At 38.3% G+C, this 27,198-nt stretch overlaps 2 protein-coding genes across 6 annotated transcripts; both read left to right on the top strand.

Moving 5' to 3' along the window:
* The first annotated feature begins 2,633 nt into the window (after positions 1-2,633).
* Positions 2,634-11,549, top strand: LOC111331771 (protein PBDC1). Of its 2 annotated transcripts, none has more exons than XM_022936945.2 (8): positions 2,634-2,826; positions 3,962-4,021; positions 4,661-4,701; positions 5,938-5,989; positions 7,428-7,475; positions 9,106-9,173; positions 9,253-9,296; positions 10,504-11,549. In XM_022936945.2, the coding sequence occupies exons 1-8, from the start codon at positions 2,800-2,802 to the stop codon at positions 10,620-10,622; spliced, it is 459 nt and encodes a 152-aa protein (XP_022792680.1). In that variant the 5' UTR covers positions 2,634-2,799; the 3' UTR covers positions 10,623-11,549. The 2 variants fall into 2 exon arrangements, with proteins under 2 accessions (XP_022792680.1, XP_022792681.1); XM_022936946.2 differs by lacking the exon at positions 2,634-2,826 and adding an exon at positions 2,907-3,068.
* A 140-nt stretch (positions 11,550-11,689) lies between these two features.
* LOC111331782 (uncharacterized) lies at positions 11,690-27,161 on the top strand. 4 transcript variants are annotated; one of them, XM_022936958.2, is made up of 12 exons: positions 11,690-12,466; positions 15,655-15,735; positions 16,753-17,219; positions 18,067-18,229; positions 18,820-19,023; positions 20,042-20,113; positions 20,668-20,964; positions 21,638-21,766; positions 22,530-22,754; positions 24,009-24,172; positions 25,072-25,159; positions 25,854-27,161. In XM_022936958.2, exons 2-12 carry the CDS (start codon positions 15,666-15,668, stop codon positions 26,060-26,062), a joined length of 2,088 nt encoding a protein of 695 aa, XP_022792693.1. In that variant the 5' UTR covers positions 11,690-12,466; positions 15,655-15,665; the 3' UTR covers positions 26,063-27,161. The 4 variants fall into 4 exon arrangements, with proteins under 4 accessions (XP_022792693.1, XP_088604468.1, XP_022792692.1 ...); XM_088748342.1 differs by lacking the exon at positions 11,690-12,466 and adding an exon at positions 13,456-13,740 and having other exon boundaries at positions 22,533-22,754; XM_022936957.2 differs by lacking the exon at positions 11,690-12,466 and adding an exon at positions 13,463-13,740.
* The last annotated feature ends 37 nt before the right edge of the window (positions 27,162-27,198 follow it).

The raw sequence follows: 27,198 nt of genomic DNA, 5'->3' as shown, positions 1-27,198 counted from the left end.
TTAATTGGCTCGCTTGTTTTGGTTATTCGGTTTGGACGCTTAGTTTGAGGAAATGTAAACACCGTGTCGTCTATTTTTAATGACTTTTTCGACACGGGAACTCAGCAATTGAATTTCAATTCTTTTTGGTATGTCGGGTCACTGCTGAGTTAGGCCGAGTTAATTACAAAAAGTTAACAAAAACTTGCCAATACCATACAAATTCAAGGCTAACAAGTTTTTACGCGCTGTAAATTTTTATGACAGTCGTTAACAGACCGATTCTTTCAATAAAGGATTGTTTATCAGTAATTGTCTGAGTAGCAGCTCGTCTGCCGGTAAGAGCAGCCCTGGAGAAGACTGTTTTCACGGTCTGATATCTGGGTTGGGGGAGGGGGTTCCACTTAGATCAATTTTTTCTCGGTTCTGTAAATTCCTAAAGTAAGCCCCTCCGTGTATAAGCCCCTCCGTGTATAAGCCCCTCCGTGTATAAGCCCCTCCGTATAGAAGCCCCCCAAATCTGAAACGCAAGAATACCTTCTATATTAAGCCCCTCTGAATATAAGCCGTCGGGGACTTGAATTTGGAAATTAATTATTAACTCTATCGAAAATGCAATCCCAAAGATATTTTAATAGGTTAAAACCTATTCGTAAGAATGCGACCCCATCTAGCGGGACATCCCTATTAGACTATAACTAGGGAGTGCACCCCGATCTTTCTGGCAACTTAGAATGCGACCCCATCCAGTGGCACATCCCTACAAGACTATAACCAGGGAGTACATCCCGGTCTTTTGGGCAACCTAGGTAAAAGTCATCATTTTAAGAGTCGATTACCTTATCCATGCGCCTAGTGTGTCTGAGCCTGTCCGAGGTCATCTACACAAAACTGACCTAATCGATTTGAGGAAACACGCAATCACTTCCTTTTATTACACGACTCGGGCAGTCAGAGGGCCAATAACTAAAATCAACCAATCAAAATGCTCTATTGCCGGTCAATATTCTCTCAGTATTGGACCGGGCACTATCCCGAATGGTCCCGAATGATACCGCACTTGTGTCCCTTTGAACTTCAGTTGTATAATAAATCTCTTCGTAACCAAGCTTGCTCGGGACCGCACTGGAAGAATATCGGCCCTCGGTCTTTTTTGTACGGACCTCGCTGCGCTCGGTCCGTACTGTCAAGAACTCGGGCCGATATTCTCCCAGTACGGCCCTCGCGCTTGGTTAATAAGATATATATATTTCATCATGACTTTCTTCTTTTCTCAAGCAATGATCAACAGAAGTGAACTTTATTAAAGCTACAGTCCTTTTCCACTTCGCCAAGCACATTGCTAGTAAAATCTCGCAGATGACAGACATAGTGGCCGAGGCAAGACATTACTTAACCTCTAAAACATTGCTAACTTTATATCATACTATGATTTATCCCTACTTGAATTTTTGTAACATCATTTGGGGGAGTACTTATCCGACTAGACTTCTCTCAATCTTCAAGATGCAGAAGGAAATTGTAAGGATCATGACCTTCTTAAATTATAATGAAGATACAAGACCTTTGTTTGAGTCCTTAGAAATACTGTTTCGTTTAGTAAATAGGCGTTGCCTTTGATGACAGATATATTTTAATTAACACAACTCGTGATTGACATTAATTCCTTACAATGATTTAAAAGTGTTGGCTTGTCGTGTTTTAAACCAGTTTTTTCAGAAGAATCAGTAAGAGAGAGAACTCGGTTTTTATATCTGTTCGCTTACCCGAATCTGCTAACCTAAAGTGAGAAACCTGTTTTTACGACCCGCCACAGAAGTAAGTTTCCAATCATGTTTTTCTTGAATTTTGCTACGAGATTAAGACTGAATTTGTGTTTTACTGATTTCCAGTTACAAATGTATTTCTCTTAGATCGGATAATTATTAAAGCTTGGATAATATTATACGGTTTGTGGTGGTTGTCTGAGCTAGCCAGTTCCGAGTAAGGAAACAAATACTGAAAATCTATGAACTAAACACATACCTGACAGCAGTTTTCATGTATTCATATTACCATGACAAGCTTCCTGTATTTTTTAATAACTTTTTTATTACCAACGATAACTTACATTCTTACAATGCACGAATAGTGTCACAGATACCTACTGAATTGAATCGAACAAATTATGGTAAATTTTCCATGAGAGATGGGGGAGCTATTGTATGGAACAATCTACCGAGTGAGATTAGAAACATAAATAATTCTTACAATCTTTTCAAAAAAATCGCCAAAACTATATGTTCAAAAAAATGATTTGTATTAGACGTATTTGAGTTTCTATCAGCATGTTAATAATATAAAATAATTGTGTATTTGCAAATCTCTGATCGATAAGAATTAAGAAAGACATTAATATCCGCCGTCTATTATTAGTAAACTATTTCAAATGATACCACAATTAAATGGGGATCTTTAAAAGAGCTCAGCAGAGCTTGCTAGGTCTCCTGCCGTATCTTGTTTATAATGTAGTATGTATTATGTGATGTAATGAACTATTGAAGGCGAACAAACATCAATCAATCAAGTGACTCACGGAACATGCGAGAGATAGGATGAGGATGAGGAGGGAAAGCCTGGGAACCAGTAAGTTTAGAATTCTTGGTATTTACATGACGTACTAACTTGAAAATTGTTGTCAAGAGACATCTTTGGAGGTCAGCAGAAAGCTAAGGAAAAGAAAGTTATTAATAGTTCGAATTGACCTCTTTTTCCAAACGAATTTTGGTGTAACCTATATTAAGAAGTGTTTAAGCCTCGACAGGTGGAGCAGGTTTTGATATGGACGCCGATAACTACAAGAACGATGTGAGTATAACTTGACACTTCCACGTGGCGATGTCAACTGGAAAAGCATGCTTTTCATATATTTGGACTATCTTTTGTTTTTTAAAAGAATTCCCTTCAAAGCGTTAGATATCGAATAGAACAAAGAATAGCAGTAGCACAATACATAAGATTCGAGAAAAGTTCGAATTTTAAATTTTTTGGTCTTCACATGGGCAACACGCTTGAAGTGCATTTTTCGGAAAAGAGTATTCTAACAGCTCGTGAGTATTTTTTTCCATGCCTATCCGAAAAAAAGAGTCAGATAGCTTCCCAGAGCTCTTGGGGAGCGATTTCTAAACATAATCGAAAAGACCAAACCCAGTAATTGAATGATTTTAATCATCCAATGATTAAAAATTGATTTCAAATCATTTATCTACTTGGCACTGACAAACCATGAAATTTTGCTGAACCCCATTCCATTTTTATTTCTTCTGATAATCAATTTCCATTTAATGGGTAAGATTGAATAAATGTCGTAACCTTCTTAACAATTGTTCTATATTTATAAAGTCTTAAAAATGGGCTATCTCACTCTAAACCTGTAGTTTTCATTAAGCAATCACGGGATGGATCGTGTTGTGTACTGTAGGGTCATCCTCGGTGTAAGAACCTGACGAGGTTTTCTTTGTTTCATGAGGTATTGTTTTTCTGTACGCTATTGTTTAGAATGTTTTGTTGTCTTTGTTTTACGCCACTCGTGAGCTTCACAGGTTTTCACACCGAGGATGAGCCGTATTGTAAAAAACCCACGGAAATTGAATTTGCAGCTTTAAATTTGATGCTGTTGTTTTCACAAGCTGAAATTAAATATGAATATGCATATATTCCTCACTGTTCTCCATACATCCTTAGGTGCTAAAGAGGATAATTTCTTTAATGCAATCATGAACTTCTTTGGCGATCATTCCCTTTATTCTTGTGACCTTAATGTGTGATTCAAGGGTGATATTGTAAGGAGAAATTATATGCTAGTCACTTTTAGAGATCAAAGATTTAAATGTAAGGAAATATTTGGTAAGTGTATTTTTATTGTGACCATTTTCCCCTGCCTTCACTATGACAACCATCGTAATATTTTATGGGTAGTCTTATTAAAAAAGTTTTCTTGCAGTCTCAAACAGAAATGCTGTGGGCTATTAAGGCTCATCACCATGCTGAAACATACTTCAAGGTGAGTGGTTTTATGGTTCAGGAGTTTATATGAGCATAGGTTTTTGAGTTAAAATTAATAGCCACTTAGTCATGTAGTGTACCTTTACCGGTATTTATTTATTTATATATTTATTTATTTTTTGTCAAAGAATGCTTGATATTATGGTGTTAGTAGCCTGGTCAGAGTGGATAAAGGGGATTTCTAACACAAGAAAATTGAAACCTTAAAACAGTAGAAAAGGATGAATGAGTCAAACCTGATAATCACTTCCATCTCTGTAATCTGTCTCTGAATTCTGCCTCTGACTTCCATTTCCAACTTCTGTCTCTGGCTTCCAACTCTGACTTCAAACTTGGTAGAATTAGGATTATAGTGAATACATTTTATACTTCTGTTATCATAAAAATAGAAAATTAACTTCTATCTGTGAATTTTTTTTTCACTGGTCTCACTGTTGTTTGGTTGGGGACAGGCACCAGAGACAGTCATTAACATGGGCAGTCACAAAGTACAATGTCATTTTATTAGCAACTTATCCCCTTTTATACTAAGACTTATTTTGAAATTAAAAATAAAAAATAGAAAGTACTATCATAATGAGGAGCCCAATTTTTTACTAATACTGATAGTAACTGCTATTTAATTTTTTTGTCTCAGCTCATTTCACAAGTAGATGCCTCAAGACTTCATTTAACAAAGTAAGTTGATTACATTTGAAAAAATATAGGGCGGTGCCTTACTAGTATTTGGGAGGCACAGACTTTAATCCCATCAAAGTCTGAATTTTTTTGCTAGCTTCTTTTCTGTAATTTCTTTGATTGCAGCTCACCTGTGAGGGTCAGTTCTGCCATAAACCATATAATTATTTAAAACCATGCATGTTTTGCAGAGAAAAATGACTGCCCAATTTGTTTATTTTCATTTGAGCTCACATTAAACAAGATTTGAGAGCTGATAGCTTGTCAGATATTTATACTGTAAACTGCTTCCTATAAGCCCTCCCCCCCTCCTCCCACCCCAATTATAAGCCCCTTTGGTTAAAGAACCATCCACCAGTAAACAGAAAAATTACATCCAATCAGAAGCCCTCTCCCCCTTTCTCCCTGATATAAGCGCCATCTAGCTCTTCTTAATTGTGAGAGATAGAACTCTGTACTACTTCAACCAGGACATTTAACATTATTGCAGAACAACAAGTTTGTTACTTCTTTTTGGTTATCAAAAATGAAGTTTAAGGGAAAAATCTGAACTTTAATTTTCTTATGTTCCAGTTTTGTTTGTGCTGTTAGTTTTAATTGTGTTTCAAATGAATTGCAATGAATTCAATTTAGATTTAGACTGCCGGTTTGAAAGATGAGGTTTTGTTCAAGAATTTTCAGGCTTTCCGTGCTACCTAAGTGTAAGGAAAGACCGCAGATTGCCATGTGTTGCTTAGAATGGTTAGGTAAATTAAAATGTCTAGCAACTGGTTTCGATGTGTCCTTGTCATTCCTCTCTACATCGCGAAGGTGTACTCGGAATATAGATTCAAGTTTATTAGATGAATTGAACGAAGAAATACAGCCAGACGACAAAAAATAGAAACAGCAACACGACAACGTGCCAATTCGCATACTTCTGTCATGCACTCCCTGTAAAAAATATCCGCAAAATTCGCCTGCACTGAAATAACAATTTGGCATGTTGGATAATAAATAACTTATTAGACATTTTGTTTTGTAGTATTGCTGAGTATTTTTACTCGTTATTTGTATTTTGACTTGCCCTATGGGCTCGTCAAATTATGGCACAACTCGTAAAAATACTCAGAGGTACTACACCACAAAATGTCTAATAAGATATATATATTTCACAGAGCATCCTCTATACATGTTCTATATCTTTAAAGCTGTCTTTTGCTCTTTTGATTTTACCAACCAGTTGGTGTCTTGCAGGTATGATGATGACATATACCGGCAGTTCAAACGCTATTTCAAAACATTAAAGGTACAGTAAGTAAACAAATTGATTGCACTGTTTAGATTATGGGTTTCTGGGATTCCTTGGGTATTGCACTATACATGTTGGTCCCTAAGACAATAAATACAAGCAAGAAATAGGCCTTGTGAATTGCAAGCTTTGTGTCCTCTATTATGGACAAGAAACTGCTGCACAGCCTTTTTATAGCAACTGGCCTCAGGGCTCAAAATTAACGGTAACCTGTTAACCAATGGTTGGTAATTTTCAACATTTGGTTATTAAAAAGGTGTCCAACTAACCCGACATGGTTAGTGAAACATCGGTGGACTTTGGGATAAAGAGCACGTAGACCTGACTGTCAGAGGAATATTTAGAATACTCCAGTTGTTAAATCAACTTAAACTCTTTTTAGAGAATGTACTGTAGATGTACTGTTCTTGACTAATCATGGTAAACAAGAGGGAAATAAAATAGGTGCATAATTGACAACGTTTTCAGGTACTCTTTAATTTCAGCTACTCTTTAATTTGTCCGAGTCGTTATTATCAAAATGTTCAATATTTGAGATATCGTAACTTGTGAGCTTGGATACCAAACTTTATAATTTGGTTAGTAAAAAAGATGTCTACTAACCCAAAGGGTTAGTGATCCAAAAATTAAATTCGAGCCCTGGACCTTCATATTGCACAGTTGGGTAGCATCCCTTTAGTTTACTTTCCAAGTTCAGTGTGTATCTGGTAATTTATCCAACATATTTTTCCTGGTATGTAAATGAGCCACCCACTCACCCTGTCTTTCTAACTTAAATATAGAATCATTTAAATGTTCATTATGATCATACTTAGTTTAGATAATGTCTTCAAAAATGGGCAAAATCCAAGATGAAATCAGAGGTCCTATACCTTTTAGTTTAGATTAAGAGCTTTCTCTCACCACTGTATACTACTAATTGTTTTTGTGTTTGTGCAGTTTGACTGAACATGTTGGTGGCAAGTGTCTTTCGGTTAATATTTAGTTCAAAATGACCAGGTCCAAGAAATTTACCAAAGTCATCAAGAAATCAGTTGGGTTTCTTAATCATTCACCTTCACCAACTGTGTTAGAATTGGAAAAGAGAAATTAAACTGTCCAGTATTTCATTGTGCAAGTAATTTGGAATTATTATAAAGCATTATTACCAATAGAAAATGGACCAGAACTGATCTTTTAATGATGATTTGATGATTAATTGCAATAATCTTCAGAACTTCAAAAGTGTTTAATCTACATACAAATTTATGAATGCACTATTTAGCAAATATGTGGTGACAAATGACTAACATCAATTATGGAGGTTGTTATCTGATCTACCACCAATTTCCTATGACTAATTTACAATTTAAGTTATTAAGGTTATTAAGGAGAATCTCTTGTCATATCAAGGAAGTTAAAAGGTTGACTTTATCATTTTCCTGACTATGTTTAGGTGGATGTGATCAAGGTAGATGACCTGAAATCTGAAGCAGCCAAATTGGTAGGTAATTACTAATTTTGTCTTTGCTTAGAGATATTTACTCTTTACCTGTTCATTGCCCATTTCTCTCTTTGAAGTAAAATTCAGTAAAAGTACTTGTACCAGTATATGTAGTTGCAATGACGCTACAATACTACATGCTCTATTTTCAGGTTGTATTTTAAGTGATCAATGTAAATTGGTGTTCTGTTATAGGTAAAAGATTTAGAAAGGATTGCGTTTATGTTAGTTGATCAAACAATTCAGCCCAAAGTGAATTTAACTGTGTATTCAGTGGTTATGTTTGTTTTCTGATAAAGAGCATCAAAATAACAAAACCCTTCACTCAGTACATAGCTAGACTTACTTTGTACTGATTAAGTGTTTTTGTCTTTCTTGTAAACATCAGTTTGGTGGGTACAGTGTAAAGCCTGTACAGGAACCAAGGAGCTTATCCAGTTGGGTCTTATCCCAGTTTCCATAGCATGAAGCAACAAGGAGTTTCACTATTCCCCCCACCCCCCTCCCCCTACCCTGTGGATTGGACAGCCAGTCCATGACAAGGTTACCTGCCAGCATTTGATCAGGCTTCCCTGACAATTTGCCAGTAGCCATTTATTCTCTTGGGTGGAGAGAGAGGCACTGTGAGAGTAAAATGTTTTGCTCAAGAACACAACACTATTAGATAGTTTGTGTCAATTTTAAATCAGGTGTAACTCATGAGTGACAAGTGTGCAATTTACTTAGGTTAGCTTTGGGCCTTATTTAAATTTTACTTCTTAATTTTTAGTGTCAATTTTTAGTATGCAATTTAATTAGGTTAGTTTTGGGCTGCATTTAAATTTTACTTCTTAATTTTTATTACGTTTCACATTGGAGATTATTCTTTGTATGGGTTAGGGTTAGGTTAGGTTCCCCCAATTATTTTCCAGTCATGCACTTTTTGTATTTTGTGTGATTTTATTTACTTGTATTAGCATGACAAAGTATTATTAAACTCAAACTTAAACTAAACACATTGACCTGGGCAGGTCTCAAATCCAGATATCTCACAAGGCCAGAGCATCTCTCATTTTAAGAGGATTCATACGCATCTTGAAAACCCTTGAAAATCCTTGAATTTCAGGAGGCTGATTTCAAGGCCTTGAAAGTGCTTGAATTTCGTTTTGGGTCCTTGAAAGTCCTTGATTTTTTATTGAACAGCATCGAAAAATATCTGCTTTTGTTTTGCACCATCAGTAAACCCAAAACATAGATGTTAACAGAAACATTTTTCTTGGTTTTGAGGTAAAATTGTCATTACAAAAAGTCATTGAAATTTCTACGTACGGTCCTGGAAAGTCCTTGAAAAGTCCTTGAATCTTTGGCCTGAAAAAGTGTACGAACCCTGTTTTAAACATCAGCTTATAATTATGTGAATGTTACTCCAAACCTGAACCATTACCTGGAGATGAAGCATGCTACCTCAAAATATTGTTTCACCTACATTTCCATTGAATTGTATTTCTCTTTTAAAGCCTTCAAAATATTGAAAATGATTAAACATCAATTTGAAAGGATTATTTATGTATTGTTATTTAATGAAAATGATTCTAGGTAAATTATTAAATATGTGGTTGTTTAGCCGTTGCTTTTTCATTGTCTTATCCAGAAGTGGAGGCCATTTTGTAATATGTACGAAGGGAAGATTGATGAATTCAACTTTGCAACGCTGTTGAGGTAAAATATTATTTCAGCTACCGTTTTTTAGTTGAAATGTGAGGTACAAACTCCATCTTATTTCTCTTTTTCTGCATAGAATTGACTGTTCTAAAGGTTATGAAGAAGAAAATACCATCCTAGGTAAGAAAACACTCAACATGTAGAGGGTACTGTAGTGATGACATGGAAATATTTGCTTCGAAACTGACCACCTTTGTTCTCTCAAGATGCAATTAGTTATTCTTTCAAATGACTGTCATACATTTTCTTGTAAAGTAAATAGGAGAAGTAAATTTTAAATCAAAGTAACACTCTAGCTGACAAGCTTGTCTGTTCTCTAACGCAGGGCTCGACACTAACTTTTCAACCTCCTAGCCAAGTGGCTGGTGACATCTTAGTTGCTACGACAATGTCAGTTCGTTTACCAGCCAAACTGGCTAGTGGAAACCAAAATCCACTTGCCAAAACTGAATTTCTACTAGTCTGTGGCTAGTGGGCTACCGTAAGTGTTGAGCCCTATAATCCGTTTGCAAGATGACACATTGGAGTCCCAGTAAGAAGTTACAAGCTAATCATTTTTGGGAGTTACATATAAAGGGTCAACTTTGTGGCATGGTTTCCTTGATTTTCAACTTCATTGCTGTTTTTAGGACAGGAAGTTAAAAGTAAGAAAAAAATTACAAGAACCTTTTAGATGTTTACACTTAATTCAGCACTTTCTGAAGGTCCCGCTTTTTCATGGTGGTCAAGAATCAAAATTAATCAAATCAGTGAAATTTCTATTGTACTCGCTCAAATGTGGTATTTAATTGCTTAAAGAATTCACAATTTCATTACACATACTGTTGAAGAGAGAAAAAGAATTAAAATAACACGAAATTCTTTCGAAGAAAAGATGGAAAATCAGAGTTTATGGTTAGGATACATCGACATCTACATAGGTTAATTGACCACTCCCCATAGGGGCTTTTCAGGGCCAACACCCCCGCACCCATCCCACCCAGGGGAGGACATCCACCACACAGTAATCTCGTGCGTGGGAAATTAACGTCTCCTACCCCTAACCCTGCAGGAGACGGGGCCCACGGTTTATTCGTCCTTATCCGCGAAGACTAGAATATCTATCCATTTCTGGATTATAGAAAGGTAGCAAATTCTCCTCACTTATTTTAAGACCATGAGTATTGGTCCGGCCGGGGCTCGAACCGCACAACACAATCCGGCGCTCTAACCAATTCGTGGGGTTTTTATTTCATATTTTGTATTTACATTATCAGTCTGATTATCACTGAAAGTTTTTTTACATTTTGAAGTCCAAGAGTTCTTAGGTAACCTTTTTCGTTTATAGTTACAAGGATCCAGTTCTATGCGGTTGAGATTGCACGAAACCGACGGGGTCTGAACAAGCCTTTATTGGAGAAGTCTTCCGATACTCAACTCGGTGCACAAGATACCCAAGAAAGATAACATCACCGTGTAAAACATAGGGTACTGGTTCAGAGTTTGTTACTCTTGGTGTAATTGATATGATACAGCATTCTAAGAGTCACTTCATTCAGTTTTATTTGACAAGTGGGTTACCATGAAAGAGATTATACGTGTAGCTATGGGTTACTCTAAGGTACCGTGATTATTGTTGCAGATTGATAATCGTTCAACGTACACGAGTTTGAGTTCTGGGATCAAAATTATAACTACATGTAACAGACCGTCCTCCAAAATATTCCTGAAAGTGAAACCTACGTAACATTAAACTACAAAGTAGCTAATTAAAATAAGCATCCTAAGTATGTGATGAATTTCCCTTCCTTTTCATTGGCTGAGAGCCCGTCAGAAATAGCCTGCTGATAATAGGGACTTCAAGCAGTCAGGACGGCAACGCCACGGAAGACGTCGATTAAAAAAGAGTTTCTACTTTTAGTTAGAATTTCGAAAATGGCTGCCTGTGTTTACCGTCTCATAGGGCGCCAGACCTCAAACTCAACATAACGCATAAAAGTAGCGTTGAGTTCCAAATGTAAATTAAAATAATTTGCTGCCGCGGTTTCGCTTCGCAGACGACGCAAATTTTGGTGATTTCACGTAGTTGTTTTGCAAAGGACGGCTAAGAAATGTACAAAGTTTTAAAACGCACGTGCTGGGCTATTGTTCTGCCAATTAGATCTATTGTTTTTCCACGTTTTCGTTGCCGTAGCCGTCGTGGTTTGCTTAAAGTCCCTGATTACTCGCAGATACTGGCCTGCCATGTATAATACTGTTGAATTGTGTATGAGATGCAAATAGATGTCCATTCTGCACATGAGAATTCAGAGGGTGATTTGATCAAAAATTGTTATGAAGAAACAAACTTGGGGATGGAATAATTAAACAATGATTGAATTTACTTATCGCAAATGTTGTGGTTTGTCTGTGTTTTGCGATTAATTTCGTCATCCTTCGGTCTAGCCGAATAATTTGTCTCCTCGCTGTTTACAAATCAGGATGTTTTTCTTACGGTAACATCATTGCATAATTGTTCATCGTTTGGGCACCCGTACAAAGTTTAAATCAGCTACGTGGCACCTGGAAGTCCAAGAGCATCGTCCAAAGAACAAAGGTATTATTTTCAAAAGCTGTATGCGAAGCACCCTCTTGAATGGAGCAGAATCCTGGAAGATGACGAAGACCATCAGCCACAAGCTAGAAGTCTACCGAAACAGATGCTTGCGAAGAATTCTTCACATCTTTTGACCCAATCACCATCTCTTACGATGAGCTGCTCAGAAGAATAGGTACAGAACCCATCACTCAGCAGGTTCAGAGAAGAAGATAGGGATGGATTGGCCGTGTGCTCCAGTCGAATTTCACAATCAGCCCTTCCCAGAGTCGTCCTCCGAAGGTCTCCCGACGGCCGACGAAGGGGAGGCCTTTTTAAAGAAAACTTCGAGGAAAACTTTAGAAAGGGAAATAAGGGACAGAGGCTGGACAAGAGGGTAGTAATGGAAACGCCAGGGAACTGTTTTATTTCCACTAGAAAAACTTTCAGTTCATAAAAAGCGAAATTAGTTACACAAGGATTAAATAGGTTGCTTGCTTTGCGACGAAACATGTTGATTTTGGTCGATTTGCTCTTAAACCTTTACAGAGGGTGTTCCCCTTTGTGTATATTCCAAACACCCGTGATCCCTGACCCAGTTTCAATACCACGAATTAAAAAAAAAAAAAATTAGTTCAGCGCATTTATTTTTACACTCTTGGTTCCCTTTCAACGCGGAACTGGCGACCATTCGCAGTTCTTTTACTGCTTCACGGTAACTGCAGACTGGTAGAAGGTGAGGAATACAGTACTATTAATAGTAATCAGGGAATTCTAAGTAGTGTTTAATCCTTGTTCAATCGCTGTGGTTAAAATCACGATATCTGATGAACCAACATTGATGCTTGTTTTTGTTACGCAATAGCCGTGCAGTTTGGGTTCGTGCACCCACTTTTCCATAGAGAGAGGTTTTTTCCTCCTTTTATTCCATTTCGATGATATTTAACCGAGTCGACGTCGATGGAACGACTTCCGATTTCGTCTGAAGCAAACAGGAATCTAAATGAAGTTTTGATTACGTTTGTAGTGAAATACAGCGCGCTTTTGATCACATTAAGGCCGCGAGCACCTTGCTATTCGCTGTTCTTCGATATGTACTTTACCGGGATCAACTTGGAAAGGATTTTCCTCTTCTGCGTTTTGTATTTTAGCATGTTATTGACTCCTTTACAGGATCTCAGGTGAAGGTGTTCTACGACTTTAGAACAATATTGGACATGTGCATAGGTATCGGAAAGCGTGACGCGGCATTCTTTCTATTTTAGAAACCACTGTTTGAAACTAATTCCTCTTCCTTGAAAATTCCACGTGAACGTTTAATGTAAAAAAGATTTAAACTGCATTCGCCGTGTAAATCATGACGATTTGTCATTTTTTGTTGCAAAATTAAGATTACAAACAGTTGTTCAAAGTATTTGGTGAAATCTGAATGGCTTGCTTTTTGGTTTAAGATATTTGTGTACATGTTTGGATGCCGAGTTTTATTAGTATTCATTTTCAATGGACTGTGACGTGTTTCGACTCTTGAAGATTTGATTTTCAATTCCTGATGGCGCAAAAATCTAATATTGGTAACGGATTAATTAATTGTCGAGTTGCCACCTAATCGCGCTGTGATTTCCATATAGCATTTCTTCACAGCCTCGCCTGTTTGCATTAAAAATTACCAAGTTTATGAAACTCAGTGGAAGAAAGGTTGGAGCAGAATCATAGATTTGCATTTACGAAACCGAAAATTGCCAGTGAGGGAAACCCGTCTGAAGGTACATCCCCGAGGAAGGGAAAAAAAAACTAGCGCAATCATTGACATCGCAAGGCAAACAATCGAATACACGAGGTCAGCAATATCCGAAACCGAAAAATCACGGAGATTCGAAACACCACTCGATGACGTGTGAGCTAGGCTGAGTTCCAAACTCCATAATGTCGAGTTTCAGGAGTGGCACGTCTTAGAATTGTCGACCTAACGCGAACTCGAAAAAATTTACCATCGCTCGAATTTACAGGCAGGTAAGCTTCAATACAAAACTATTTCGGTGCCTTGTAACGCGACTTGTTGGATGGGTTTTTTTTTTTTTTAATATTAACTTCCTTTCTGGAGCCCGAAGTTTCGATTTCCACTGAAGTGTTCTGAATGATTCTGATACAAACCTGCAACTAAACTGAAAGAGTGTGTCCAAGAAAACGCTGCTCAACTGACAAATAACTGCATTACGTGGCAGATATATAAAATATTCCACTGGTACCATTACATACGATATTGAATCTTGGCGGAAGTGATTTGCCCAGTGTCAGCTAAACGCTAAGAGAGACAACAAGATATGTTTCATTAACCCTTTTACCATGTTTTTGTCATCTCTTTTTGGTTTCAATTGTAGTTCTAGTTTGATACAAAATATGTTTTGATGCGGTTTCAACGAAGTCAGAAAGTTATCGTAGCTTAATAGCGTTTGTGTTTTTTCGGAATTTACATACCACGCATCACAGACCTTTGCATAATGTTTGCTTTCTCCACCACGACGATTTTTTAGTTAAAATTTCGAGTAAATTTGTACCATTTTTATTGTAGGAAAGGTGTTTAACATCGTTACAGTATAAAATTAAAATCAAAGCCGCTTTAAATCATTTGATAACTTAACACAACTTTTCTTTTTTGCTGTAATGATGTAAACCGATGTTGCGAGTGCTTTATGAACAAGTTTCCTCGTCAGAAAACACTGAATTGCTCAAGGCTTTTCGAACAAAGAGATTTAACGATGAAAAACCTTTCAAGGACGAATTTTTAGTTCTGCGGAGTAGGAAACATGACCAGATTTCCGACGTTATTCGTCAACGAAAACTTCCCGATATAAACGAGCTTAAATGCGGTTAAACAGTGCAAGATTCGTTTCGCTACTGATTATTTGCGTAAAGTAATGTATTTAGGGACCTTAAGCAATCTGAACGGCACTTCGATTAAAAAATGAATTTATATTTATAGTCAGAGTTTCGCAAATGGCTGGATGTGTTTATCGTCCCTTACGGAGCTATACCTCAACGTCAGCGTTGAGTTGCAAATGGAAACTTAAATTACTTGCCGCCGGGGTTTACGTTCTCAAACTACGCAAATTTTGGTGAATTCGCGTTTTTTTTGCAGAGGACGGTTAGGAAACGTACTAAGTTTTAAAACGCACGTGCCAAGCCGTCGCCGTCGCCGTCGTGGTTTCGTTAAGGTCCTCAGTATCAGCGCAAATGGGTCGTGAATGTTCCCATGTTTCTTATGCAATAAGAAAAGAAGTCGCATGTGGAAATCCGGAAAAAACTGAAGTGACTATAATTATGAAGTTATAGAAGAGATTAATGTACAGGCAAAATATAGAATTTCCGCATCCCTTTCGGTCAGAGGAGTTGCCCCGATCCAGAAACGTGGTGTAAACGTCATGCAGTGGTTTGCCCATATTCAATACTGAATCAAAGACGGAACCATTTTATAAATTAAATGAATTATAGTTGGCTGTTACACTTCGCATATTTTTAATCTTATTTAATTTTGTTGTTGTTGTTTTTTTTCATTCGGGGTTTTCCCTTCGCACGATTAACTCGGTGAATGACATGGTTTTCTATATTTAAGCTCATGGAATATCACCGAACTGGTAGTTATTGGCCCAGCGACAGATCACTCGAACTCCTTTGCTAGTATAGTTTGGTTCTTTATGGTTTTATTTATTGCTCAAGGATTACAAAAATAAAAACTAACTGCTACGATTGATGACCATTTTCTTAATTCTCAAGACCTTGACATTTGATTCAAAGGTGACTATGGAGAAATAAGAAGGCATTCGCTATTAGTTAATGGTTAAGGGGTTAAGTCATCTCCTTTCTATGAACCACGAAAGTTCACTTTGGTTCTTTTCTTTTGATATGTATCATGATTTGTTTTATTAGCGTGAACAAGTATGTCTAGCCCATCCAACCAGCCGGTGTATCAACGTTTCGATACAGCTGAGCTTCTGGAAGAATTCCTTGGTAAGGTACTACATAGTTGTTTATCAGTCTTTCGATCCTAGAGGAATGTTTTTTTCTTTTTTCGCATAATTAAACCGTCATTGTAAAAATTTAAGTTGTCGTCATGTTCTGTGACTGTGTGTCATGGCTTTGTCTACCTAGCTGTTGTTTGCATTCTACATTTCAAAGCTGAAACTACCCTATCGAGCTGATGAAAAGCGACGGCAGGTTAAGTCAATCTGCCGGATTGCATTATTTTGGGATGAGTTTGTCTTTGAAGCATTTCCCTGAAAAAACTTGGCGGTGTTTTATTTAGTAGTTCCCTTGTGCTATCTCGATCTCGGCACTTAATCAGGGCACTTTTTAAGCGGTGCTAGTAAGGCAGTCGCTTTAATTTAGATGACCAAAGAAAGCTCAATGGTTTACGACCAGTGACGTAGTTGGCAGGTGCGACCGGCGTGATAGCACTGTTTCTTTGAACTAAGACCTTACCAAAATATATTTAATTCGATGATGTCTTCGATGGATTTTGTTTCGAAACTAAAGTCGACAGTAAACGTCTTTAAGGTTTCCATTTCGGCTACTTGTATTATTATACCGTTTGACATTTGCACGGAAGTATCTATCACTGGCTTTCAAAACTGGATTATTTACCTAGCCTTGGATTTTAGAGAGGTATAAAGCAGAAAGAAAGGAAATAAACCTTTGCAAGGCCCTAAGTTAGTGGAGAAGATCGGCTAAAAGGTGCCATTTTTAGCTTACCCTGCTTTCCTATTCTCTCCACTGACAGCCAGCGAGCTTGTTACAAAGGTGAAAGAAAAAGGCTGACATTTAGCATAAAATCAATGTTCATACTCAATTCGAAGGAGCTACAGATAAAGTTAACTTTTTTTTACAGAATTACGAACGGATTATTAGAATGAATAGGAATAATATATTTTTGGATATGGTTTTAAAAGAATGACCAGAATTTGCTCTAAACTATTGCTGATTATGTTTACTAACTGTCCATGATATCTTTTTCTTTCCTCTCACCAGACCCTCCCCCGGATAATCATAGCTTGGTCTCCATGGACCCGCCCGACTTTCTATCACAGCTAGTGATTCACACTGAACATAAACCCTTCAATCCTCTTCAGCCCAGTTGCCCCACACCACCAGACAGCGAAAGAACAAACACGCCTTCTCCCTTTGGAACCCACCCGGCTCCACCACACGTTGACTCTCAAAACGAGAACTTCGGTTACGGAGACCTTTTTTCCTGTGCTGCACAGCCCAGGGTTGATTTACAAGCGCCTTGTCGATACCAGCCTCCCAGCCTGCCGCCGAATCATGTAGGAGAAACCAATTTTGTCCGACACTCAGATAGAAGAGTTCAGGTGACCTTTGCGCAGCAAAGTGAAGCGTGTATCAAGATCCTTAATCCGCGAGCAGAATACGACAAAGTGCAGAAAAAGCATGGACATAGAGGGAAAATTTCAGAGCAAAGAGTAGCAAAAGGAAAGGTAGCACCCAAGCCATTTTTTGACACTGCAGACTTACGATTGTTTTTTTAAGTACAAATTTACTAGTGCTCTATTACAAATGCTGCAATCTGGTTGGGTACGCTACTCGATATCTATTACGCGATAAATAGCGAGTAGAATAACACAGCGCGGTTATAACTCTTTAACCCCAGAAATGATCAACATGTAACTTCTTCTTATGCTATCTCAGTTATATTAACTTATTTACAAGGATATATGTAGGAGCTAGAGAGGAGAATTAACAATCAGATATGAGGAGTTATTGGGGTAAACAAAATTGAAAAAAAAAAAAAAAAGCAAACAAAAGCCTGTGTTTTTGTAAAGTTTTAAACGAACAGTGGATTTATACCATAATAAATAGATTTTTCCGCATGATTTCTATTACGGTTGATTCGGGCTTCGCCCTCGTTAGCTATTACACTAATAGAAATCTCAAGTTCATAACTTATATGTCTTGAAAATATACAGTAGTAAAAGCTGTTGCCATGCACCGTTTTAATTTTAGTGATAAATAGCTTGATAATTCCGGCTCAATTTGGCTCTCAATGAGTTCTTAATGACTCCCTCCCTGTCTCCCTCCCAGTCTCCCTCCCTGTCTCTCTCCCTGTCTCCCTCCTTGTCTCCCTCCCTGTCTCCAAGACGTCCTCCCATGCTTCGTAGAGCGATACTGGTCCAGAATATCAGTCCATCTCCATGTGCACTCACAGAAATGCACTGGAGCTCCTAAACTTCTATTTTAAGAAAGAAAAAGGAGGGAGCCATCGAGCCTTAAAATTTTCTATGTCGATGAAACATTTTTGAAGGTTCCTTTTTTGACTGGTTTCAGGTTGAGATGGAAATAGATACTCATCTGCCTCTTAGACACCTGGAAGTTTACGTGATGCGTGATTTTGAAGCTGAGAAAAAGCTCGTTGGTAAAGATCCAGTCGCTTACGGAGTGGGAGAGACAAGATTTCCTCAGCCGGTTGTCAAACAAATTGATGGTCTTGGTACGTACAGGTCCCTGAACTACCAAGTCAAACGCTTTGCAAATACAAATGCGTAATTTCTTGCGATCCTTGAGCGCTTATTTCTGTCAAGATTAGACTGACTTTGAAAGCTGAATTTTCCACTGATACATTACCCCATAGATTACCCCTTCCCTGATTTCTCGGGTGAAACTTGCACGTTGGTTCTTCGGTGAAGAATCAACAGATATCTCATAGTTAATCCGCGGGAATAAATTTGTAGCATGGTACTGGATATTTCCTGGGAGATCCCTATAGTATTGGAAATTAAAAATTATCTGTAAATGACTGAATATGGTTTGTCTTCAGAATAGGAAGTCTAGGTGGGGGGGGGGGGGGGGGGAATTCAGGCTTGGAGTTGTACTTTCTTTACTGTATCGTTCAACGTTTGGTTTAACTTTTGCCTAGCTCCGATTGATTGCAGGGGCTACGCAAGGGTCCTCAATCGATCAGTGAAGGAAGTAAAGCAAAACCAATACAATATTGCATTCTTACCGTAAACATTCTTCAATATGTGAACCTAAAAACACACACTCTCTCCCCCCCTCCCCCCCTCTCTCTCTCTCTTTCAGGCCAAAGCTACAAGTACGTTTGCACAATCGACCTCGACTCCGTGTACAAAACAGAAGATGGAAAGGAAATTTACCGACTGGAAAAGACGAGAGGCTTAGAATACAACAAATTCCTTCTAAAAGTTTACCTCGAGTTCAACAATAGAGAGCATGTGGTGCTTTACCCTTATGACTTTGTACTCAAGAGCAGTAAGACTGTCAAAGGTATGCACATTGATCCTTAAGAGGGTCTTAAGGTTTCCTAGAGCGCCATAATTAATATAAGTACAAGAATAAATCAACATGTATCTATCTCATGGAAAAGAAGATGGTACGTGTTATATGTGGTGATAATCGCGAGATATGTCGTTTTCTTGGTCAGTGGTGCTGTCATACTTGGAAAAAATGAAATTGACATGTTACTTCCCACTGAGGTCAAACTTCTGACCATCTGAGTTTTGGTAATTCGTCTGCTTTGGAGCGCTTTTCGATTTAATGTCGTAAAACCAAAACCAAAGAAATCACAACAGCAAATCATAGCGAAGGAGGAAGTCAAGATAGCGCGGGAAAATGCGAGTTACTAAGACGCCGCAGGTTCTAGTTTGCATCTGATTGGTTGAGAAAATGGCGCGAATTTTCTGGACCAATCATATAGAAAAGAAAAACAAAACGTATCCAATCCTATATTGTTTTCGACACTCAGTTGCTTCAGCAGTAGGAGACTCCCGATAACTTGGCGTATAAACTTGGTTCATGTCACAAACATTTTGCACCTATACCAAGCAACCAAGCCTTCTGTCGCAATTTGAGTGAAGGCGTGGTGCTCTTGTAACAGCGAAGTACCTGAAGATGATGCCATTTATCAAGCTTAGTGCTTAGATGAAAGTGTTCAAATGAAAAGTGACACTTTGCAGTTAGTGACGGATGAAAAAGAAAATTATTCCTTTCGTGGGGCATTCGGGTTATGTTTAAGCGATGCGAAGAAGACTAGTATCCCTTAAGAGTGTCTACTTGTGGCTCGGGGACAGATGTTTTCTGTTCATCCCAGTAAAAGATACCAATTAGTCACGAGTATTGAGTAATGCGTTGGAAATTTTGATTGCTGTAACAACTGTTTTGTCGCTCGATCCTGTGTTACTGTAGACAACGCAAATGATCCAAAACACTCATTCAAGCCCGTACAAGATACGGTGATCACCTTTCCCGTGTTTAAAAATAAATTTCTTCCATTCTATTCCAAAAGTTCCAAGGGAGCCTCAAAATGTCCGCTCACCTCAAGCTGGTACTTTAGCCTCTCCTCATCAAGTTCCTTCGGGTAAGAAATACTTATTTATTAACGACATAGGATAAAAAAAGTTGATTATTTCAACGGGGAAATATCGATGGTGGAATCTGGGAATTGAACTGGAATTTCTTGCCCATTTTCTCGTGAAAAAAAATGGAGATTATGGAACCGAGAATGAAAAACTTGTACAAATCTCAACTGTGAATCTTAACGTAAGTCACTTATCACAGTTTTTTGGTCAGGAGTGCGATAATTTGAGCAACAGTGATGTTAAAAGCTCCAAAACAAAAACAATTTTTTAAGGACTGGAGGATATTGAAGTATCTTACTGATCTTACTGTTGGATTCTAGATGAACTTTTGCCTTGTAACGTATTTCGAGAAAGCGAGAGATCAAAACATGGGGCACCGGAGTTAGCTTTGCATCTGATTGGTCGAGAGCGTAACATGCGATTTCTTAAGAGCTATTTCTGACGCTCCTTTGAGACGAGCTTTTTTTTTTCCAAAGCTTAAGCTGATGCACCTACCTTTCCCCCCTTCATCGAATCAAAATTTCTGAATGATTTATTTCATTGATGCCTACAGATAGGCGGTATTCAAGCTTTATATGCCAACGAATCGAAGCGGAAGTGGCTAGGATATCAAACCTCGAAGTTGAGCAGATAAAAACAGCGAACCACGACATCGCTTACTATATCAAACGGCAGAATGAAAGCCCATTTGAGGAAGGTGACGTGGTGGGATTCTTTGAAAGTGAAACAGGAAGCACTGTTATCGATTACTTGACCAGTGATAATGCTTGTGAAGCCCGGTTGGCTGGTGTGATAACTAGGTCAGCGTACTTAGTGGGGAACACTGAGCGATATGACGAGGAAAAAGATGGTAAGTAATGGTTGTGGTACTTGGTGCAAAAACGACTCGGTAAATCGAATTTTTTAAAAGATCGCGTAACCAACAGCAGTTTTTGGTCTATAAACTTAGAATAACTACGAAACCCCACATTTTAGCGGCGAACGTCGCTTTTTGGGATGTACAAGACTGTAAAGGATTAAATTCCGTGGCCTTTTCTAGTTGCCCGTTGGTGCATGGTCAAACTCAAACTGTAGCCTCTTAAGTATTTTGTTTTCTAGGAATCTAGGAACCGTTCCGATGGTATTTTTTAAATGAGTTTTCCTTTTGTTGTTGTTGTTGTTTTTCTTTTTTTGGGGGGTGGGGGGTCGAAATTACAAAGTCGTAGAGATATCTTGTCTTTCTATTTTAATCCAGAACTTTGTGATATTTTTCTCCGTTGTGATCATTTTGGTTTTGTTCTTACGAATTTCTGTCTAGATGTACGTTATCAGGGCTCGACACCAACTTTTCAACTTACTAGCCTAGTAGCTAGAAACAAATTAGATGTTACAACAATTTAAGTTTATTTATTAGCCAAACTGGCTAGTGGAAATCGAAAACCACCAGCCAAAACTGAATTTCGATTAGTCTGTGGTTTGTTGGTCTACCGTTAGTGTCGAGCCCTAGTTATTTCAACGAACCTGTGTTTCTTCTTAACACTTAGACGCTGATCTTGTCTGCATCATCGGAGAGATAAAAGTGAAAGTCATAGGCGAAGTGAAACCTGGGGAACTCATATACGCTTGCCCCAGTAATAAGCTCCCAGGTGTGGCAACTGCTATACCCGGACAAGGTACAAACTTGACATAATTAACACGTCTATTATCGGTACGATCAAAGGTTCTATCAGCTCAGCAATAAGCGATAAACCTAGAACATCTCATTTCATCTTTGTGTAAGGGTGTAGACAATAGAGATAATTATCCTTGAGACAAGCCCGCCATCCTTTGGAGAGCTATTTGAAAAGGAATTTCAATCCAAAAAAAAATCTGTTTGAGTAGAATTCAATCCACTTAACTGTATATTTCTGAAGTAACTCCTTTCTTCCAAAGTCACTAGAGCGTCCGTATCCTCTTGCCTTTAACTTAGATTAACTCCTACTAAGCGACGCATGAGATTCGAGTTCGTGCTTGAGCACCAGGGTTACATGATGTCTTCCCCCAAATTTAAGAGGTATGCCTGGTTCTCATTCTACCCCATATTTCTTTTTTTTTCCATTAAAAACACTTGTAATCCTTTCACTCCCAGGATCTCACCAGTAACTCTCCTTCAGGCTATCTACCATATAATTCGTGATGATGTTAGTTTGGAGAATTTGGTATTGAATCACAAATAATCCCTGACTGATATATATTTTTTTTTTATTCTCATCACTTGTCTGCTTGATAATATATTGATATTGTAAGGAGAAATTCTGTCTTGGTCACTTTATAACTCTGTAAGAAGCTTTTTATTTTGTTATTATTTTTTTATCTTCTTCTTTGGATACAGAGTCAACATGACACCAACCAAACTAAGGATGTAATTATATTTCTTTAATTTCATTGGTCGTTTAGGAGATGAGCGACGGACCTTGATTGGCTATGCTATGGGTGAATCGTCTGGTCCTGGTGTTTCCAAGGTAGACTGCATTGTGTCTTTAGTTTTGAGCATCGGTGCCAAGGAGCAGCGACGAGCGCTGGACCAAATGAGACTAAGTATCGAAGAAGTGAGGGAAAATCTCTACACAAGCATAGATACAGTTGGTGTTAGAATTGCAAGAATGCAAATAGGCTGGAGAGGTAAGAAATAGTGGAGATAAGGGACCTTAAGCAAACCACGACGGCAACGGCAACGAGGACGTGGCAAAACAGGAGATTTAACTGGCAGAATGATATCTCTGCACGTGCATTTTTAAACTTTTTACATTTCTTAGCTGTCCTCTGCCAAACAACAACGTGAAATCACCAAAATTTACGTTTTCCGAGAATGGAAACACCAACTGCAAATTATTTCAGTTTAAATGTAGTGCTGAAGTTGAGGTGTGGCGCCATGAGAGCCAGTAAACACATCCAGCCATTCACGAAATTCTTACTATAAATTTACATTTATTTTTTAATTGACGTTTTCTTCGTCGTTGTCGTCCCGACTGCTTAGAGTCCCTATAGAGTGCGATTTACGACCATGGGATTCTCATGTCACCATGAAAATTATTTTTCTGAGACAACCACTTTGATAAGTTTGGGAGCAATTCTAGAAGGTCGCTAACGCCTGCACTTGTATTATTTAAGAGCTAGGAGCGCTTAGGTGGGGATTCTTTTTCACTTAGGTTTTCTCTTTGATTGACACAAATTTCAGATGACATACTTGCCTTTAAGGGTGCACAAACTCTCATGTAGTTAATTTATAAAAGGGTCAACTAAGGGGGGTACTATTAGCCAAAGTATAACAGAATCCTATTACCTCTTTCTGGGGACACGCAATAATGTTCGGGAGCGATGGATAAGTATCCAAGGTTACTTCATAGTCATACAGTGACGCAACTCCACTGGACATGAAATCAGCTAAAGTGAACTCTGAGATACCCGGAAGTTTTGATGACAGGACACCTTATCCAACGTCAAAACCACAAAATTTATAGCACTTAACAATGATTGGATTCGGTTTTCCCATGGTAGTGTCCAATGATAAGGCCACTCCTAGTCTCCGGAAAGACTCTCCTCTCTTGTCTATTGCCTCTACAAATGACGTTTCTGCCACATGACACGGAACTATCTTTCGCTCTGACGAAGGGCTAACGGTAGAAACGTCAGCTTTGAAACTCTTTCCGGTGGCCAGTTTACTTTATCAACTCAGTTGATAAAACCAAAATTATCCCACATATCCATATTGATATCTGAACGGAAAAGAATGCCAGAAATGATTAGTCGTGTGACAATGATAAATCCTTATTCCCCTGGCTCCGCAGATAGCAGTGCTAATCGAGGCGGGCCAGGATAATCAGTAAAATTCAGATAGTGACACCAATGCATAATGCTCTATTTTGTCATTTTTAGGGCTGTGGAAGAAACTGCTAGCAGTAACTGTATTCCTGGCAGTAGCATCTCTCGTTTGTGCCCTGATGTTAGCTCCGAGTTCTCCCTACGTCAAAGCCAAGTGCAGAGCGAACAGTATGAAAGACCACACGCTCACCTTTAAATTCTATCCTAAGGATTCAGACGTAAGGGTTCTCTTTCTATTAAAGCGCTTTTCGAGCGTTGTTGAGCCAAAATCAAAGTGATGACAACGGTGTATCAGAGCGAAGGTAGCCAATAAGAATTAAAGTTAAAACAAGCTTACTGCCTAAAGCGCGGGAAAACGTGAGTTGACCAATTGTCATTGGTGTTAGTTCTGAATTTGATTGTTTGGGAGAGAGTGATGAGAGTGTTTTCGGCGAATCAGAGCTTGAGCAATGCGGACAAAAACTGAACCAATCCAAACTTACTTTCGACACTCGAGAGTTAATTGGCTTTGTAATAAAAACCAAGAGCTTTCTTTCCTTTAAGAAACTCAGTCTTACAAAAAAACGTTGGTGGGCTATGGGAAAGTGGAATAATTCGAGCCACGTGTGGATTTGCTCTTGAAGTAGTTTTGAACATTGTACCAACAGTGACTATTTAAGATCATTTCAAACGATAAATCGTGCCTTTCTTTCTAATCATAAGCAAGTTCTCGAATATGCGAATTGGTAAAAGGGAGCTAACAGCGGCTATGAGATATAGCATTTGTTTTTCCTTTACTTCGCCCTGCGATTGGTTCGGAAAACTCGCATCACCCTCGTAACAAATAAACTGATCACTTGCGCTTTCCCTCGCCGCAAGGAATTTGCGCTTTCTTACTTTGAGACCTTAGTTTGAGACCTTTTTTTCGGTTTTTCAACTCTCAATCAAAATTCGCTCTGAAATGTGTTTTATGACGACTGACTTATGTGAAAACCTTCCAAAAATCACAAAGCTGTACGGACTAACGACCTCGTTGGTTTTCAATTTTTGGAGGGATCTCAAATCAAAAAGCTAATTAGCACCAAAAATTGGAGTTGTTTCCTTAAGCCTGACTCTTCTTCTCTGTTTTGTTTCTAAGGAAGAAATTATTGTAAAAGGGTTGGAGTTTACTTGGAAGAATCTGAAAAAGAAATTGAGCCTGAGGTTCAACAAAATGAATGAAACAGGTAGGTATTAAGAAAATTTGATCTGTCCTTTTCTTTTACTCTCTGATTCCTAGGAATGAACAGAATGTAATTTCTCCTGTCACTTTTAAAACGCTGTAAGCGGGGCAGGTAATGAGAATGAAACGATCATTCAGATATCTCTCCTTTGACCTACACCAAATCCTGTGCATAAGCCAACACTCGAAAGGTGTGAGGTAATCAAGCAAGAAAATGTCTGTTAAAATGTCCTCTTTTAAATGCTGAGCTTGTGTGGCAACCTAGATAAATCACGCTTATTCGATGCAAAAAATGGCTGAAGAGGAATAGATAAATGAAAAGGGAGTTCTCTACTGAGCCGTAGTGGATCCTAACACTTTTTAGTTGTTGTTTTTTTTAAAGAGGAAGGGGGAGGGCGTGGGCGTGAACAGTGCAACTGCTACCTCCACTGTCATTTATACACAATTTGTAAAATGACCGATTTGTTAACAAGGAACAAAAGATGAATTCCAACGAGGTTCTTTTAAGTTCTGTTAGCTCCAAGCATTGAGTGACTCTATCATATTTGGTTGCAACTCCTTTTTGTTTCGGGTTATATGACTGGTTCAACATTTTTCTAAGTGACCCCAAGCACTATGTAACCACATATAAGCACTATAACCTCTTAGATGTTTTTCACGGGTTCTGGTAACAAACAGCAAGCTGTGTTACTTTGCAGTGAAGAACCGTTACTTTCTGAACAAGATTCGCTGTGAGACCGGTGGAATTCGCGCTGTTGCTTCGTGGCTTGATCCGTCACCAGTAGAACCAAAGGTCAATGTGCTTGCCGTAGATCCTAATTGTACCCAGGTCTTCTACCACAATCGGAAAGAGGGGGAGTGGCGACAGTACCACGAGGTAGCTGACGTTCATTGTCATCCACCGTGAGGTCGCTAACAAAAAACTAGTCATTGCAACAGGAGTGTGACAGCAGATAGTTTATAATTGGTTTTCATGCAATGTTGATTATTACCAATTTTACTTGTTCATTATTCTAGTTAAAGTTCCCTTTTTTAATGACTGATTGAATCGAAGGCCAGAATGTTTTGCGAGCAAGCGAGCTAAATAGATCTAGGAGAAAAGGAACACTACGAAATTTGAGCCACAAACACTTAATGCAATAATTTTATTTGCTGTGTTGATTTGAAAACGGACTTGGCCTTCATGATTTTGAATGTTTTACTCTCGATATGGTTTTAAAGGAGATTAACAGCGCAGATGAACGTATCTTTTCATCCTTCAGAACAAATATAGGAGCCGAAAGGCACTCCCTTCGAGGTAATCAAATCGTGTCAACGAGTTCCCCTGAAATTGTGAAGTAGAGCTTACTTATGCCAGATGTGAAATAAACGCAGAGGTTGGGAACTCAGAATAAAATAGGGTCACAATTTGAGAACCGGGCGCACATCCTCTATATAGATTACTGATTTTAGTGATACCATAGGCGCCACTCGAAATTATCGTCAATATACTGTATATATAGAGCCAGATATTCAGGTGCATGCAGACAGAATTATATTTTTAAAAGCAGGAGTACTTTTGTCATTGTACTACACCAGTGTAGTGATACCAGTGGCTGGTACAGCCTGAAACTCTGATGGATTTTGAGAAAGGCCTATAATGTATCGGACCGCCATCGAACCAGTTGGTGTTCAGTTTGCCAGATGCTCACAGGAAATCTTCTTGGCAAACGTAGAAACATGTTGATTTCACACATAAACTAATTAAATATTTAGTCGTGTTCGCACTGAAGAGAAGTCGATTGCTAAGTTTTGGCTGGTCGTTGCAGAATATGAAGTCTTGGTCTGAGTGGGCGCAACACCTCTGACTCAGCGAAACCCAGCAAAATTAAAAAGGAACAAATATTGCAGAGCTCAGTGAACTCGGATCGAAGAATTTTATATTGGAGAAATATAGCCTGAGTTTGATTTACGACAGTCACGTACATTGGTTATTTATATGATTACAATAAACTTTTTTTTTTTTACGTGTTTGCGCTTCATTGGAATAATGAAAAAACCTTC

Source organism: Stylophora pistillata, chromosome 1 (genome assembly GCF_964205215.1).
Source record: "Stylophora pistillata chromosome 1, jaStyPist1.2, whole genome shotgun sequence".
Taxonomy (NCBI): domain Eukaryota; kingdom Metazoa; phylum Cnidaria; class Anthozoa; order Scleractinia; family Pocilloporidae; genus Stylophora; species Stylophora pistillata.
The sequence above is the reverse complement of the archived record's forward strand: the minus strand, read 5'-3'. Positions and strand labels throughout refer to the sequence as shown.

Excerpts from the sequence above, each read along its gene's own strand:
- LOC111331771 (XM_022936945.2), top strand. The coding sequence starts at position 2,800 with ATGGACGCCGATAACTACAAGAACGAT. Across the intron at positions 4,022-4,660 it reads ATGCTGAAACATACTTCAAG|CTCATTTCACAAGTAGATGC; the intron begins GTGAGTGGTTTT and ends TTTTTGTCTCAG. Across the intron at positions 4,702-5,937 it reads TCAAGACTTCATTTAACAAA|GTATGATGATGACATATACC; the intron begins GTAAGTTGATTA and ends GGTGTCTTGCAG.
- LOC111331782 (XM_022936958.2), top strand. The coding sequence starts at position 15,666 with ATGTCTAGCCCATCCAACCAGCCGGTGTATCAACGTTTCGATACAGCT. Across the intron at positions 19,024-20,041 it reads GAGCAGTAAGACTGTCAAAG|TTCCAAGGGAGCCTCAAAAT; the intron begins GTATGCACATTG and ends CTATTCCAAAAG. Across the intron at positions 20,114-20,667 it reads TCCTCATCAAGTTCCTTCGG|ATAGGCGGTATTCAAGCTTT; the intron begins GTAAGAAATACT and ends TGATGCCTACAG.